General features: G+C 45.7%; 1 protein-coding gene across 3 annotated transcripts in view; it reads left to right on the top strand.

The window, feature by feature from the left end:
- The window catches only part of radil2a (Ras association and DIL domains 2a), a 54,801-nt gene that overhangs the window by 32,323 nt on the left and 4,664 nt on the right, over positions 1–17,814 (top strand). For 2 of the 3 annotated variants that reach the window (XM_069929658.1, XM_069929660.1), the window contains exons 9-14: positions 1,649–1,871; positions 2,268–2,440; positions 4,716–4,860; positions 9,534–9,724; positions 11,448–11,844; positions 17,098–17,198. In XM_069929658.1, coding sequence (XP_069785759.1) covers positions 1,649–1,871; positions 2,268–2,440; positions 4,716–4,860; positions 9,534–9,724; positions 11,448–11,844; positions 17,098–17,198 — 1,230 coding nt within the window. Of the gene's footprint in view, positions 1–1,648; positions 1,872–2,267; positions 2,441–4,715; positions 4,861–9,533; positions 9,725–11,447; positions 11,845–15,610; positions 15,723–17,097; positions 17,199–17,814 lie in introns of those variants that run through there. The other variant, XM_069929661.1, reaches the window with a different exon arrangement.

The following is a 17,814-nucleotide window of genomic DNA, read 5'->3' as shown; positions in this document are numbered from 1 at the left end:
AGAACTCTGGTTTTTACTGCCTTCAGTCTAAAGTGAAACTTTACACCCAATTCCATTCACAACCTTCAATGGGAAGGCCATCAGTGACTGTACTGCCCCTGCAGCCAGCATTCCAACTGTCTGATGGCCTTGTGGTCAAAGGTGTTGGCCTGGATAATGCTTCCACAAAGGATAGGTGGTGTGGCAAATCCCAGCTGACTGGGACGTGGCGCAGCAATGGAGACAGGCCATCCTTTGCAACACCTAGGACAGGTACAATCTCAGCACTTGGTGCCCTCGTACTTTGGTTCCATGCACAGCCTGATGCAGCCACACATGAGAGTATGCCCTTGTCTTGACTGTACTGCCCCATGTAGCCAGGCATGCCACACTTCAGATCTTTCTGTTGACTATCTAGTTCCTTCTCCTCTTAGTCGCATGTTCCAGTAAAATGTTCACCCTTCAGTTTACCAATTCTTTCCACTAAGAACCACACCAGTTCTCAAATTACGGGAACTCTCAGATTTGTTTAGTTCCATCATTCTTCTCCAGAACCCTGTAAGATTTTCATTTTCTTGTGAATCTGCTTCCTGTGCCCTTTTTGGTCTCTGCTCCAGATGACACTCACTGTGTAAAATCCTGCTCCTCATCCTGCTCTCTGGTTCTTTCAATCATTACCAAAACTTCTGGTATAATTACCAGAAGCTTCTGCCAAAGCTCCTCAAGATTTAACAACAACAACCTCCCCTTAATGCAGTAAGAATCCTGGTCCCTCGATCTTTATCTGGCCCATGGTTTCTCAACCCTGTGGCTACCAATGAACCTCTGCACATATCTCCCAACATCAGTGGACACGCTGGATCTGGAAGCTCAGTGCCATTCCTCAGGTTTCAGGTCAAATCGGTAAGGTCCTGTATGGCAGCTCATCCAACACATTTTTGGACAGGCTACTCCAGCTGGGTTTAGCAGAGAGAATGGTGCAAAAGTCATCGGCTGGGAGTTGTAACTTCCTGTGGAGAAACCTAGAGGGAGCTTCATTCTGTCTCTAAACCGTGCTGTCCCTGCCTTGGGAGTGGGTAGAGGAGCTTTATCTATATCTAACGTGTACTGTCCTAGCTGTTGGAGTGAGATAGTGTAGAGGGAGCTTCATTCTGTCTGCTGTCCCTTGCCTGTCCGTGCATATCTCTAACGTGCATTGTCCTAGCTGTGGGAGTGTGGGGTGAGACCGTGTAGAGGGAGCTTCATTCTGTCTCTAACCCGTGTGTACATAGAGGTACTTTATCTGTACTAACGTCCTGGGAGTAAGAGATGGAATGATGGAGAAGGATCTTTACTCTGTTTTAATCTTTTAAAAATATTTATTATTCATAAAAAGTAAAATATATAAATAGAAAACATTAAAGTCAGCATTTTCATAAGTAATGTTAATTTATTACTTCACATTAGCTTGCCTTATTAGTGGATGGTAGGACAGTGTGGGGTAAGCTTTAACCTGTGCTGATCTTACTTGGGGAGTGCGCAACAGGAAACGATAACAGCTGGTTGATTTTGCCTGAATGATTAATTGAAATTGTTCTTTAACCCTAATGAAGTATCTTTCTTGTGGAAGCACGGTGGCTGTACTGTATAGTGAGTACTATCAATGTTGTGTTTACTGTTGTCTCCGTAGACCCTGTATACTGTCCTGCCTGGAATGTTGGATAGCAACCCTTTTGCAGCCAATTCACCTCAGCTTAGTGTGCCACAAGGGGTTATGAACGTCCTGCACATCTTCCAGGAAACACTGAGCTTGTTAAAGCGGTATCAAGTTCACTCTGAGATTTCCTCCCAACTCTTCGCATACCTCTTTTTTTTCACAAATGCCTCTCTCTTCAATGCCCTGATGGAACGAGGTGAGTATCAACAGGCTCCTCACAGTCACTATCCAAATCTGTAGCACTCAATTGCAGCCTGTAACCACTGCCAGGAATTAGTTGTTCTGTGTACAGACCCTCCCTACACTGTCTCAGAATTTGTTGACAATATTGCAATGAAACCCCTCAGTAATGCCACAAACTTCCTTTCTCTGGATGTGCGTGACTATGCACATGGATGTGGATGCGACTGTATGCGTGCCCGTGCATGTGTGTGTGCGCTTATGTGCGTGATTATGTGCCTGCCTGGGCGATTACGTGCACATATGCATTCTCGTGCGCGAGGGACTGTGTGAGTGAGAGAGAGAGAGAAAGACAGTTATCCCTGCCGTTAAAAGACCTGTTGAGTGTGACCTCTATTTCCGTGCGTTCTAGGTTCAGGTGGCGGGTTCTACCAATGGTCAAGAGGAGTGCAGGTTCGGGCAAATCTGGATCTGCTCCTGGACTGGATTCAAGGAGTTGGACTTGGGGAGCTCGCTGCTGAGTTCTTCCTCAAGTTGTCTATGGCTGTCAACCTGCTTGCCACGCCGAAGGAGAACCTCCTACAGGTGACTGGCATGCTCTGTTTTGGGAATACTCTGGCCAGGCGGAGCAGACTTTAGGTTGTTTGCTGGAGATGTCTGATTTAGTCCAGACCAGGCAGTCCCCTTCTGTGGGTTGATTTGTGGATGTCAAGTTCCTCACTGCCTGGTGAATTCTTCAGCAGGAACCACATATCACTCCATGGATGCTTATCTACATTTCTTGTACCCACATTGTTCCCAATTCCCTTGGCTCAGTAACTCAGGGAATAAATGCCACTGCTGCCAGCATCCATGTGAACATGCTTCTCCTGCTCCAGTCTTTCATGTATCCCTTCACTGCTGACCCTTCGAAGACTGGACAGGTTGCCCATCCCTTTGGTACCTGTGGAAAATCACCACTGAGTACTCCAACCCAAGTCTTTCCTCAATAGAGTTTTACAGCACTGGTCCTTTGGCCCAACTTGTCTGTGTCAACCAACATCCTACCTGGGCTAGTCCTTTTTGCCTTTGTTTGGCCCAGACCCTCTAAAACTTTCATCAGGATTGAACGAGGAAAAGAGCATCACAAGCTCAAGCCCTTTGACCCATGTGTCTGTGCAGAACATGATACCTAGTTCTATTAAAACTGCTGTCTGTACACGATACATATCCCTTCATTCCCTTCATATACATGGGTCTATTTGGAAACCTTTTCAACCCTACTGTTTTATCTCCTTCCATCGCGACTCCCAGCAGCCCGTTTCAAACACCCACCCACTCTCCTGCCCCATACATCACCTTTAAACTCCACTCTCCACCTTGAACACGTCCTTTTGTATATTTTTTCTAAGGGAAAGTTTCTGACTCTATCCTATTAATGCCTCTCATAATTTTATAAACTCAGGTCTCTATGTACCTGTCTAAACGTCATTTAAACATTGCCACCTCTACCACTTCCTTTAGAGCTAATTCAGTGTACTCACCAACACGCAAGTAAAACTCAAAAGTCTGCAGACACTGTGGTTGAAGTTAAAACACAATGCTGGAGAAACTCAGCAGGTCAAACAGTGTATTTATATATCAAAGATAAAGATTCATAACCAACGTTTCAGGCTTGAGCCCTTCATCGAGGTATGGAAAAATGTTGGTAGGCATCCGAACAGGGGCTGAGGTGGGTTGGCACACTGGATCCAAAATGGCTGGATGCTGGGAGGCAGGGGGTAGTGGAGGAGAGTCCAAGTCTGTGGCAAGGGGTTATTTCAGGGAGCGGTGTTGTTTGTATATCTATACACCTGACTTGGACAAGAATAGAGGCAGACTGATCAGCAAGTTTACAGGCAACACAAAAATTAGTGGTGTTGTAGATCCAAGAATGGATCAGCTGCAAAGTTGGGAGAAGTTTGGACAGATAGAACTTCATCCATACAAGTGTGAGGTAATACACAGCATGCTGGAGAAACTCAGCAAGCTGCGCAGCATCCATCGGAAGTAAAAGGTAACCAACGATTCAGTCCTCAGCCCTTTGTCAAGATATTTTATTAGTGGGGTCCTAATTCAAAGATTGAGGTACTGCACTTTGGGAAGTCTACTTCTGTTAGGACATGTAGAATAAGTGGCAGGGACTTTGGAGTGTTGATGTACATTGTGGATGTCCATAGCTTCTTGAAAGTGGTCCACAGGTGGATAAGGTAGGTACTTGCTGTGTATGCCACAAAGGCAGTGGTATTGGGCATAAGTGTTGGGACATCACGTTGTAGTTGGTTGAATGGTACTTGGAGCATTGAGTACAGTTCTGTTCATGACACCACAGGATGTGGTAGCAGAGATTCGCCGGGATGTTGCCTGGGATGGAGGGCTGTAGTTGTAAGATGAGATTGGGTCAACTGGGTTTATTCTCCCTGAAACAAAGGAGGATGGGCGGTGACATAGAGGTTTATAAAATGGTGAGGAGCATCAATAAGAGAGATAGATATATTTTCCAGGTCAGGGTTGTCTAAAACCAGAGGGCTTGAGAAAGAAATTTAGCTCGCTCTCTATCCCTCAGTTTCTTCCCACTGTCTATCTTCCTCAAGTTTTCCTCACTCCCCACTATCTCTTATACTCTTTCACATCTTGTCTCTTGCTCTCTGTTTTCTTTTTCTCCCTGTCTTTCATCCTCCCCCTGCCTCTGCCTCCCTGCCCTCCTCCCCCCACCGCAGCCCCTGCATTGGTTGCACAGCCCTACAACCCCAGCGCTTCCACCCCAGTGTCCACTGTCTCCTCCTCCTGTCACAGCCACCTGCTGTGTGTCACTGCTCTGATTGTTTGTTGTCTGTTGCAGGCTAGCTGGCGGTCTCTGCGGAATGATTTTGCCAGTCTGAATCCATCACAGCTCCACCACATGTTGAGGGAATACAATCCAGGGCGGCCATGTCCACCCATGTGGAGCCCTGTGCCTGAAGACCAGAAGGCTGCACTAAGGACAGGTGAGTTACCCACGTCCAGGATAGCCCACGAACTGGACTCTCCTGAGACCTGGTCCCACATAGTAGACTGGTCTGGAAGATGAGATCACATGGGGTCCAGGGTGCGCTGGCCAATTGGATACAATATTTGCTTGGCAATACTGGCAGACTTGATCTCATTGCACGGGTCATTGTGTAGTCATGTGGCTGTTGAACAAAGTGCTGTGTGCAGTTCTGGTCACCGTACCATAAGATATAGGAGCAAAATTAGGCTATTCAGCCCATCAAGTCTGCATTGAAAGGACGTGATTAAGCTTGAGAGGGTTTAGAAAAGGTTCACAAGAAAGTTGCCAAGATTGGAGGATGTGAATTATAAGAAGAGACTGGATAGGCTGGGGCTGTTTGCCAGGTGTACAGGAGACTGAGGATACCATAGAGAGGTGTATGATATCAAAGGCAAGAGTTAGTCTTTTTTCCAAGATAGGGGAGTGTAAAACTAAGAGCGGATGCTTAAGATGAGAGGAGAAAGATTTGAAAGGGTTTTGAGGGGAAATGAGGGTGGTGAGTATATGGAACACATTGTCAGAGGCACTGGTAGAAGTGAGTACTATTTTAATGCGTGAGAGACTTGGACGTGTACATGGAAAAGAAAGGTTTAGAGGGATGCAGGCCAAATGCAGGGAAGTTTGACTAGCTGAGGATGGAATCTTGGTTGACATGGAGTAGTTGGAGTAGTTTCTGCGCGTATAATTCAGTGAATCTGCGAATGTCATTTAATCTCAAGGCAAGGTTTAGACACAGAGCAAAGCTCCCTCTTTGCTGTCCTGTAACACACTCATGGGGTAGTGACAGTGCAGTTTAGACACAGTCAAGCTCCCCGCGTTCACAAGGGCCTGCACTGGGCTGAACAGTTCCATGTTCAGTTTGTCAGCTGTGTATTGTGTCACTGACTTCCGTCCCTGGCCAGAGCACTGAAAAGATTTTTTTTCCACAATCTGTCCCTTGCTGTGTTCCTGTTTTCCCATTGCTGGGCCTCAGCCATTATCTCACAACATCCTTCCTGCACCCCATTGTTTTCCTTTCCAACTCCCATGCTGGTGCCCTGCATCCGGCTGAAACACAATCTCTTTGCTGTTAGATTGGGGCAATAGAGAGCAGGAGTCAAAGGCATGCATTCCAGTCCCCAAACTCATTCCTTGGAGGGGGTCAGGACACTGGGTCGCCCAGATACCTGTGCTCAGAGGCTATTGGACTTGCTGTTCAGTACATTGTGATCAAGCAGACTCTCAAAGTGCTCCCCCCTGCCTGGTCACAAGGCTACTCTGTGATGGAAGGTGAAAGGAATGCTACTCTGAGAGTTCCTTTAATCTTGCATATTTCCTGTACTGATGTCAGCAACAGGACATGGAACAGATGTACATCACAAAGCTGATTTACAGGCTCAGCGGAGGGAAACAGAAAAGCTGCAGATGCTGGGGTCCAGTGCAGTACTCTAAAGGCTGGAGAAAGATCTCAGGACTTTGCTTTACTAGACAACACAAAGCAGCTGAAGTGTATCTCCTCACTACCCGATGTTTGTCTTCCAAGGGGATACAGATTGGCTAAATGAGTTCATTCAGAAACACTTATTTCCAAATCAAACTGAGAACAAATCAATCAGATTTATCAATATCAGCACTATTTCTGGATCCACAGAACACATTTCTGGTGAATTTAGATTAGCTATGTCTAACTACAGATACTCTCAGGGCAAATATAGCTCGGATTAGAGTAAAGCTCCTTCAGCTTTGCCTTGTCACACACTCCCAGGACAGTGCTGGTTAGATACAGAGTGAAACTCCCTCTACGTTGTCCTGTCACATACGCTCAGGACAGCACTGGTTAGATATAGAGTGAAACTCCCTTTACGTTATCCCATCACACACTCCCAACACAGCACTGTTTAGATACCTAGTGAAATTCCCTCCCAGGACAGCACTAGTTAGTTAAGAACATTGAAATTAGAAGTCCTGGATAGCCTACCAGTTATTCTCAAAGTGTGCCCCGGTCGTAGATTCTTCCTTACATCAAACTTGTTTGTAAGTGAGGTTAAAATGCTTCTTAGAGAGAGGGGGCAGGGCTGGCAACCCAAGATTTCACTTGGTGTTTTAGATGTGATAGGGAGGGACCTAAAAGAGGCGAAGAGAGTGAAACACAAAAGTCTGTGGATGCTGTGATTGTAGTAGAAACACAAAAGTGCTGGAGGAGCTCAGCAGGTCTCACAGTGTCCATAGGAGGTAAGAATATATAACCAACATGTTGGGCCTGAACCCTTCATTAAGGTAAAAGTAACTGGAGATGAAAGGGCTGCTTTATTGACCAGGGGTAACATCACGGCTGCATTTAGGGTTAGAAGAACAAATTTATCGGCAGATGATGGCAAGGTGTAGGTTGGGTAGAACAGTGAGCATAGCGATTAAGTGCAACGCCATTACAACCCAGCAATCGGGACCTGGGTTCGAATCCTCCAATGTCTATAAGGAGTTTGTACATTCTCCATGGGTTTTCCCCGGGGGCTCCAGTTTCCTCCGACCTTTCAAAATGTACATGGGGTGTAGGTTAATTGGGTGTAAATGGGGCAGCACGAATTCGTGGGCCGAAATGGTCTGTTACTGCGCTGTGTGTCTAAATTTTTTTAAATTGTAAATAATTTTGTAAAAATTTAAATTAAATGATTTTATTTTCACAGTATTGACTGGGGGCTTCTTAGTGTAAAACACAGATGGGGCAGAATGTGTTAGCTGCATCCAAGAGAGTTTCTTTAACAGTACATATTTTATTCATTGTGGGTAGGGGCCACATTGTGATGGAAAATGAGCCAGGTGATTAGAGTTTCAGTCTGGAAATATTATGGGGGTCAGTGATGACAGCTCCTTAAGTTCTAAGATGGCTATAAACAGATAAGTCTGGGTCTGGGCAGAAAGTGTTAAATTGGGGGAAGGCAAATTCCAGTATTATTAGGCAGGAGCTGTGGGGAGTAGATTGGGAACAGCTGTTATTTTATCTCAATACAACTGTCAATAAACAGTTCAGTCAATTGGGCAAGTTCACATCTGGCATGTGGGAGACATTTAAAGACCAGCAAATTGGTATTCTGGAATGGAATGTTTCAGTGCGGAGACAGAGAAGCGTGGAAAGCCTTGGGATCCTTGGATTACGAGAGATGTCAAGTAAAAAGAAACAGATTTTTAAAAATGTAAAAAAAATCTTTTTGACATAGCATGGAAACAGGCCCTTTCAGCCCATGAGCTCATGCTGCCCAATTACGCACTATTAACCTACAATCCCCATACATTTTGAATGGTGGAAGAAAACAGCAATGGATTTGAGTCCTGGTCACTGCAGCTGTAACAGTGTTTCACTAACCACTATGCAAAACGTGCTGTTGGTGTAAGGTTTGGGAAGATGTAATCTGACAGGAACCCATGGATGTGAAGAAAGCAGGGAAGAGCTCAATCAGGAGGGCCATACGGGGACATGAAGTGCCCTTGGCAAGTAGGATTATGGAAAATCCCAAGGTGTTTTATACTTGCATTAGAAAGTGGAAGATAGAGGGTAGAGCCAATCAAGGACAAAGAATTCATGCTTGATCCAGAGGAGATGGACGAGTTACCTACTGAAGAGGAGATGTTGCGTCTGTGGCATCACATTAAGGAGACCAGGTCTCCTGCCCCAGATGGGATCTATCCCAAGTTGTTGAGAGAAAGAAGAGGAGATTGCTGGATTCCTGTATTGTGCTTTTCTATGTTGATCTAAACTTGAACAGATACAGTCCCAGTCTACTCTGTCCCTCCTTGTGTGGCAAACATGTCCTCCCTGGAACCATAAGGGTGTACCTTTTCTGTGACAGCTACATCTTTTCTTAGGCATGGCTTAAAGGCAAAAGGTGAAATGTTTGGGGGGAGCTTCTTCACTCAGAGAGTGGTGAGAGTGTAAAACAAGAAGTGGATGAGGGATAGATTTCAACATTTAAGAGAAGATTGGATGGGTATGCAAATGGGAGGGATATGATGGGCTATGGACCCAGTGCAGTTCAGTGGGACCAGGTGGAATCATAGATCAGTATGGACTGGATGGGCCGAAGGGCCTGTTTCTGTGCTGCAGTGTTCTGAGGACCACAGTTTTGAGCACAATCTTGCGAAGAGCAGATTTAATTACAGTAAAAGAACTCTCCTCCCTATACAAATCCACTTGCAGCAAAGGCCTACTATTTACTGCTGCTACATCCACGTGTTGGTACCAGTGACCTGTGCAAGAGGACCCCCACATCCCTTCAATGTTCCAATCTCTCACCATTCCCAAAGGTGCTCAGCACCTGTGTTTGGTGCACCAAATGGATTAGTGAACATTTAGTCACATTATATTTCCAAATGCCATCTTCACTCACACTCACTTAAACTGTCCACATCTCCTTGAAGCTTCTTCACAATCCTGCAGTTCCACATCACCAACAAAATTGGAAAAATGACATGGCAATATTCTGCTGGAATGTTTTGGCAGATGATATGGTCTTAATGGGGGCAGAGGGAGGGGTAGGAACAAGCATTCTCTTTCCCGTAGCTTGGTTATTGAAGGCAGGTAGGGAGTCCGTTCTGCTACTGGATAGTGTCTTCTGCACAATTCACCCGCTGACAGTGGTGTATTCCTGCACACAGCTGACATCCTGGAGAGCTTTGACAATCACCCTCCCCTGATCCTGCCGTGTGACACCTTCCACATTGAGCTGGGGAAGCCCATGGATGTGTGCCAAGACCTGCTCTCAAGTCTGCAGAGTGCAAGGGAGTTTCTGCAGAGGCTGCAGGTGCCCGAGGTTCCAGAGGAGACCAGTGGGTCCCGATCTCCACAGGTAAGCCAGCAGAAACATTTACAGGAAGTAACGTTGGCCAGAAAGCTTTTGTGTTGCAAGAATCTCACAGGGACACCCGAGATTCATTGCAAACAAATGTGCCTTGAATAATATAATAACCTGATTCATAAGGTAAAAGAAAACAAAAACACGTAAGTAAAATGTTGATGAATCTGAGAATCTGAAATGAAGAAAAAGGTGCTAGAAATGTTGAGTGTGTCCGGTGGAATCTGTGGAGAACAGAGTTCCAGGTGATAACTGTGAAACTTTGAATGAAATGTGTAAACCAATGGTAAATTAAACCAAATACAGTACGTTTTCAATTATCCAAAAGCCACTTTACTGAAATTGCCAGTTATCTGTGAAAAGTTTTGGCAGCAATATGATGTCACGTTTAAAAAAAGTTGAATTTTTTTTACCTGCCGTGCTCAAGTGGGACTCTGACGTGCTGTTAGCGCCATTTTGAATCCAACAGAGTTCTCGTATACTCAAGGTAAGAATTAAACTTTATTTCATGCTTGAAAAACCATCCCTTGTTCTTTGTGGTTGCTTTATGCTGATACTACTGGGCTGGGATCGGAGTGGGGACCCCGGGCACCTGGGCAGATACTGTGATGGCGATGGGGAGGTGTCGGGGATCCAAGTGGGGACCCAGGCGCCTGGGCAGATTCCATGACAGCAGTGGGAAGGTGTTGAGGATCCGAGCGGGGAACTTGGGTGCTTGGGCAGGTTTGGCGACAGCGGAGGGGAGGAGTTGGGATCATTAACAGCCAATACAAGTATTCTGCTGCTTAAACTGTGCTACAGATCAAATATCTGGAAAATGTAGTTAACTGATACAAGTCCGGCCCCGAGCATTTTGGATATTTGGAAACATACTGTACCACCTCCCTCAGGTGCAAGGATACGTGAAACAGCACGATGCAGAATGGTGCTGCCTCCTGAGCCAGCCCTGTTCATGGCTGATCACCTGCTGGAGAGATTTTCCCTTTCCTTTCTGGAAGCTATAGATTCATGAATTTGAAGGTCCTTTCTCTTCAGACCATGGTCCGTGAAGAAAGCTTTTAGTGCTTGATAAATTAGTTGCCCATAAGCTGTGGTTCTATGGCTGTTCCTTCCCCATTGAGAGACATGACAGGTGTGCTTTCCCTTATTTCTTCATTTTTTGTCACTGGCTGAACACATGACTGGAGGAGGTTGTGTCAGCTGCTGCTTTTGCGTACCTGGCTGGAGTCTTTGTTATGCTACAACTTTCCACCTCCTGCTCTTTTGCCAATGGTTCTTTTTTATAATTACATGATCTATATTTCACACTGATTTTTGGCAAGACGGAGCTGTCTATAATCCAGCACAATGCTGGCTGTGTGCTCTGTGGTTACAAAGCACCAAGTGGAGTCAATTAATTATTTACCTGGCCAGCCTGAGCACTGTGCCAGCAGGCAATCATTAATCCTTGAATAAAGCATCTCCCTGTAGCACACATTGTGTGGATGCCCTGCATTCCTGGTCCACTGTGTACATTCTTGCCACCAAAGTTAAATAACTTGTAAGGAAATTAATTGAGGAAATTTGCAGTCTTCCAGAATTGGTGTGGACATCTTGGCCTGGATATATGGGATCTGGAGGAGCCCAGTAGAACTTTGGGTCAATTTTTGAGATCTTTCTTCTACTCCAATGCATTCAAACAGTTGATGAACCTTTACAAATCTTTCTCCTGTTTTAGAGTTCAGGAACAGTGCCGGAAGGGAGGACGAGCTCCTCTACGGATGTTGGAGAGCAGAATACCAGCGATTCCCCTGAGCTACAGCATGTTTACAGGGGGAAGGGCAGGAGGATGGGCCGCTCCTTGTTCCTGGGCTGTGCCTCGGGAAGTCTCCAGTCCTGCCAGGCCGAACTGGCACACAAGCTGAAGAACCTTGAGCTCCAGAGCAGTCTACCAGGGCAACAAGAGATCACCCAGAAGAAGCTGGCTCTGGATCCCTCCTGCCTCTTGACCCCACCCAACACTCCACAGATCCTGGAGCTTGCTGAGTGTGAGGCAGACACCCATCCCCTGGAGGCTGCCGGCAGGCTGGCCAGTGCTAACCAGACAGAGGCATGTGAAGGCAGCAGATCAAAAGGTGAGATGACCTACCCTGGGGCCAGGGTTACCTTGGAGTCCGTTAATTACGGTAATCTTCCCAAGTATGTGGGTAGAGCAGAGAAATTACAGGGGAGATCAGTGAAGTAAGATGTTTGTGTGTATTGTCTCAGTTTTGATCTGCTCCCCTTTTAGCTCTTTGTGTACATTTAGTTCCTGCAGATCTCGTTTTTCTCTCGTTATGTATCTCCTCTCTTCCATTGTATACTTTTGGCTCCTTTAGATCTTTTTTTTTCTCTCTCTTCCCCATCTTTCCATCTCTCTCACTCATCTTCTCTGCCCCCTTTCTCTCTCTCTCTTTCTCATCCTCTTTCTCAAATGAGAGGAGTGAAATTGTCAGGATTAGTTGATAAGAGAAGGAGACGGAGTGAGAAGGGGGTGTGAGGGAGAGGGAGAATGAAAGCGAGGGAGGAGGCAACAGTATTAAGGGCAATGATGGGAGAGATGGAAAGTTTCAGACCAAAACTGCCCTTGGCTGGGCTGCTCATTTGCCAACAAGATAAAGGGACACATTTGCAACATGATGTGGAAACTAAACCAAATTTTTAAGCTGCTTGGTGAGCAGTTATAGGCACAGTGCAGGAGTTCATTCTCACTAATTAAACAACAAAGGATTGTTAAACAAATGTGGGAGTAGAGTGCAGGCTGGAAGCAGTCTAAAGTTTGACCTCCAGAAAGAATTCAGAAGGTGGAGAAAGAGAAAACTTGTTCAGAGTGGTGAGAGGGCTGCCAATCAGAGGGGTACAAGGTGAGGGAAATCAACATGGAGCAGAGGTGAGGGGGCAACAAGGTGTTCCTCAGAGGTCACTATGATCTGGGACCTGCTGCCTGAAACAGCACCAGGAACAGGTTCAAGGTGAACTTCCCAATAAGGACTGCATAGTTTCTGAAAAGGGAAAATGTGTAAGGGTATGGGGAGACAACAGGAGGAGGGAATTAACTGGAGAGCTCTTTCACGTGGCTGGTACAAACTCATTGGGGTGAATGGCCACCTCATGACATGCCATTCATTGTTTCAATTGTTTCAAACATAATACATAGACTACTAATGGATCATAGCCCCTCCATGAGTAAAGAAGGAATGAAGAAACAATTGAAAATTATTGCTGCTCTGTGTGTGTGTATGTGGGACTGGGACTACAGGTGATGTTTGTAGAAGGGTGTGATTTTGAATATACATGGGTGATGGGTGTGTAACATGTGTATATTAGATGTGTTTGTGGGGTGTTGGGTGAGTGCATGTGTGTGGGGGATGGTATGCGAGGGGTGTGTAGGTGTACAGTGGCTATATATTGGGTGTTCTCTGTGGATGCGATAGCGTGTGTGGGTGTAGGTGGTTGAATTTGTGCAAATGGGGTATGTTCATGGGGCATGTGGGTGTGTGTGGGGTGGATGAGGGGTGTGTTCATGGGGTATGGGGGTATGTTGTGAGTGTATGGAAGTATGTGGGGTGGTAGGATTATGGGTTGTGCAATGTAGGGGTTGGGGAATGTGTGTGTGTGTTGGCTACTATTTAACAGCACGGCTGGAGCAGATTCTCTGCAGGTTCTGAAGGAAGTGTTGCTATCACCTTGAAGGGTCATGAGTCATTCCAATGATGCCTGTGCCCCAGGTGTGGGAGGTGAGTGTGAGGTAGGCACAGTTTGGTGACAGTGAAAAGGGACAGCTCTCCATGTCCGAACCCCAGCAGTAGAAAATCCATTGCTGAAGCACTCTTTTTCGTCTGGTTTGGTCCGGCTTCAATGAGGACTGTGTGTGACCAGAGTCTCATTCTCCTTTGACCTTCTGTTCAATTCTCCTCAACTGGAGAAGAGGCTGGGAACTCTCTGTGGCAGACTGCAGCACGGTTAGCACAAGGCTATTACAGCACCAGCGATTGGGACTGGGGTTTGGATCCTGTGCTGTCTGTGAGGGGTTTGTACGTTAATTTAAGTGTAATTGGGTAGCATGGGTTGAAAGGGTTGCAAGTGATTTCTGTTGTGCTGTGGATAAAATTTAAATGTAAAACTTGGTCCATTGATATGAAATGTAACTATTTGTTAGTTGGCAACAGTTAGAGGAATGTTGACGGCAGACTTCAAACCTTCCCACCTGACCCTTTCCTCCTTAACTTTGTTTATTTGTCACAAAATACTAAGTGCTCTTGTGAGAAAAGACCATCAAATTAACTCTAACATCCACACAGCTGTGTCCAGGGGATTCTTCTGTTGGAAACCTTCTCTGTCCAACTCTCATTTCTTAAAATATACACCTCTCTTCCACTCTTATTCTTTGACTGCGGAGTTGGAGGTTCAAGCCATGCGCTGGGAACTGTACCCTGTGTCACTGAATGCTATCGAAGCACTGTGTTATTGGAAGCACCAACGTTCAGGTGAGAGCCCTTTGTTGTGGAGCTGCAAAAGACATTTTAGTTTCCAGGCCAATATTCATCCCTCTATAGCATCACTTGAACCCTGTCTTGTTGAGGAATGCAGAAGGAGATCCCAACATGTGAAGCTGCGCCACAGGATAACATACACTAAACATTTGGGCGGCACATCTGGGATAGTGTTACAGCACTAGTGATCAGAACCGGGGTTCGAATCCTGCGCTCTCTGTAAGGAGTTTGTACGTTCTCCCCGGGGTCTCCAGTTTTCTCCCACTGTTGGAAACATACTGGGGGTGTAGTTTAATTGGGTGGCACGGGCTCTTGGGCCGAATTGGCTTGTTACTGTGCTGAATGTCTAAAAACAAATCAAGAATAGTCTCATCAATGCCACAATCTGCAAATCCGATCACAGCTCCAAGCCCTGCCACACCGTGGTGGTCTTTTAAACAAGGAAAAACAGCTGTCCTCAACAATGGCAGGGCTCAGCATTGAGCCACAGAGTCAGACATCATGGAACAGCCCCTCCTGCCCAGCTCGTCCATGCCAACCCAGCTGGCATTCTGGGCATTTGGTCCACATCCTTCTAACCCCATGTGATTCACCTGTAGCTTTCACCGACTCATTCAGTCGGAAGTACCCCAAGTGATAATCCAGCTCATTTCTCAGCTGAGATCCATCCCCATCATTGTAAAAACCAGTCTTCACCCAATTTGATTCATTTCATTTCAAGATTTCTCAATTCAGCATTGATCCCAGGGGTCGTCAACAGCCTAGCTATAATGCTGCATGCAGACTCCCAGACTACTAGCATGTTAAAGACATGTTGATGAGAGACCAGACAACAGGCATCTCCAGCAGGAGAGAATCTCCAGTGTTCATCAATGTGATGGGGATCACCTGGCCCACCCCTACTCGTCACACAGAGACAAGAGCAGAGACTGGCTCCTGTAGCGAATGACCCCTGGAACTTTCCACCTCTTACAAGGCAGACAAAGAATAGTAATGGAATACTCCTCACACCTAGATATGGCAGCTCGAACAACTTTCAAAATCCAAACAATATCCAGGTCAAAGCAGCCCAATGAACATGGCACCCCATCAAACCCCCTAAACGTGAATTCCCACTGTACTTGTGTACAATAGCTGTAGTTACAGTAAAACCTCTGGTATCTGGCATCTGTGGGGATTGTTAAATTATGGATAAGTGAATTTTCCAGTTACTTGAGATTGTGTGTTGTGTGATTGGCAAACTAATGGGGAAGCACACCAATTTTAAACATGTGTTTTTAACCTATTTATTTTCCAATATTTCTTTTGCTGGTTGTTTGAATTCCAAATATCAGGGGTTTTACTGTTCTATCTATAAAATGCCTTGCAGTTACCAGAGCACTCCAAAAGCCCAAAACCTCTGCCATCAAGCAGGACAAGGACAGCAGGCATACATGAACACCAGCACTATCATATGGAACCCCATCTCCAGCGAGAAATAGGTCAGCAATCCTTCATTGCTGAACTGCTTCCTCAACTTACTGTGTTAAGTGCCCTCTGAAGGAATTCACCACCACCTTCTTAAGGTGGTCTTACCAGTGACTCCCAGATCCGAGGCGATGAATAAAATTGCTTGTATATTGATTGTTAATTAATTGCTATTGAAACTTGGTTTATTCAAATTAGGTGCTGCGTCTGTGATGTGTCAAGATGCTTTTATTGTCATGTAATTTTTTTTCCAAATGCTTCATTCACAATAATTATTTACAATACAAGAAAACTGTTCCAGACTTTACATTTATAGTGTCAGTCGAAACGATACATTTTCATCAAATGTACATATTACATAGTTCTCTCTATCCTCTACTAAGGCACCTTTGTCATTTCTCACAAACAAGAAAAGTTTGTCTTTTTACACTCTTATGTCAAATCTATACCTTCTCATCAATTAACATTGTTACATTTGTTCTCTCCATACCCTGTTACCACCACTGTTACCTTGTTGTTACTCCCCCCCCCTCTGTTGGTTGAGGGGCTTCCCCTCAGTCTCAACCCCCCAGTCCCCGGTAATGGGAGGACTCTTAACTGTGGTCCTCCCCCATAGCATCCTCCCGTTGGCTGCACCAAGCCTCAGCGTGTTCCTCAGCATGTATTCCTGCAGCCTGGAACGTGCCATTTGGCAGCATTCCCGCACCGACATCGCCGTGTGCTGAAGGACCAACAGGTTTCAGGCAGACCAAAGAGTGTCTTTCACTGAGTTGATGGTCTTGCAGCAGCTCTGGATGTTGGACTTAGACTGTCCCCCCAGGAATAACCTGTAGATCGGAGTCCTCTGTCACACTGCCACTGGGATGAACTGTGACAAAGCCCATGAAATAAAACAGAAAATGTAATATTATACAGCATTTCCTCCTGCCTATCGTAAAGCAAAGAGTTGCCTTTTAGTGTCACCCCTTACAGACAGAGAAAGAGAAGCAAAAGAGGGTCCCTTTAGAGTCACCGAGTGGCCGTGGATTCATCGCCAGCAGAGAGACTGCTCCTCCTCAGGATATTATTAACTGTGAAGTAGTAAATGTTGTAGTAATAGGTCTTTGTTTTTTCTTCTTTTGCACATGAGAGACTGTCTATGAGTCTGTGTGTGCATGCGTGAGAGACTGCGTATGAGACTATTTATCTGAGAGAGACTGTATGTAGGTGTGTGTATATGTGTTCGTCCTGCACTCATCTCTTCCCATGATTCTTTCTGGTCCTTTCCATTTATTTAAAAAAAAATCATTTATGTATGTCTCCTGTTCCAGCTAAAGGTCCTTCTCCACTCAGTACAATGGACACAACCATTAGCAGGACCAAAGGTTACTTGTATCCTTTTCTTTCCAGATGGTCTCACTCCTCAGAAGAATGAGGCAGATGATGAAGTGTTCACTGTCAAGTTGGAAAGAAGACCTCATGGTCTTGGTCTGGCACTGGTGGATGGACTGGTGAGAAAAGTAGATACTATCAATCTTACTCTGTCATCTGGGAATATCCAGCCTCAACATAGTTTTATAACCCTACGGTGTCACTGTTTGTTCAGGCTGAGGGTCAATGTGCAGAGTCCCTGTTCATTCAGGGTGTTGATCACTCCCTGTTTGCCTGTACAGGGTCACAATGGTGACTGGAGGGTGGCCAACGGTGACTGTGGGGGGGGGGGTGGTGGGAGGGGTGGCAGTGTGGATGGATGACCAATGGTGAGTGGAAGCCACCCATTACTGAGAAGAGGGGTCCACTGAAGAAATCTGGATCATCATCAAGCCTTCATCCTTTCTGGGCAACAGAAACTGGAGAGTCAAGGGGGGCCTCCCTTTGCAACCCAGCACTTGGTGGGAGAGGAACATACTTTCCATCAATGGTAATAACAGCATTTCAGAGAATTGGAATCCATTCCCCAGAACATTTCAAGGCCACTCAGCAGGCCACTGCCAAATGATAAGCAGAATATTTTCCAGCACTGTGTTATTTCAGATTGGACACAGTCATTCCCTCAGGATCTAGAGTGAGAGCTTGATTTAAGTAGCATGAAGGGTCTGTGAGAGAAGAATTGGGTCCATGGAGGTC

Source organism: Narcine bancroftii, chromosome 3, assembly GCF_036971445.1.
Source record: "Narcine bancroftii isolate sNarBan1 chromosome 3, sNarBan1.hap1, whole genome shotgun sequence".
NCBI classification, from domain to species: Eukaryota; Metazoa; Chordata; class Chondrichthyes; order Torpediniformes; family Narcinidae; genus Narcine; species Narcine bancroftii.
Note: the sequence above shows the minus strand (reverse complement) of the source record. Positions and strands in the feature narration are given on the sequence as shown.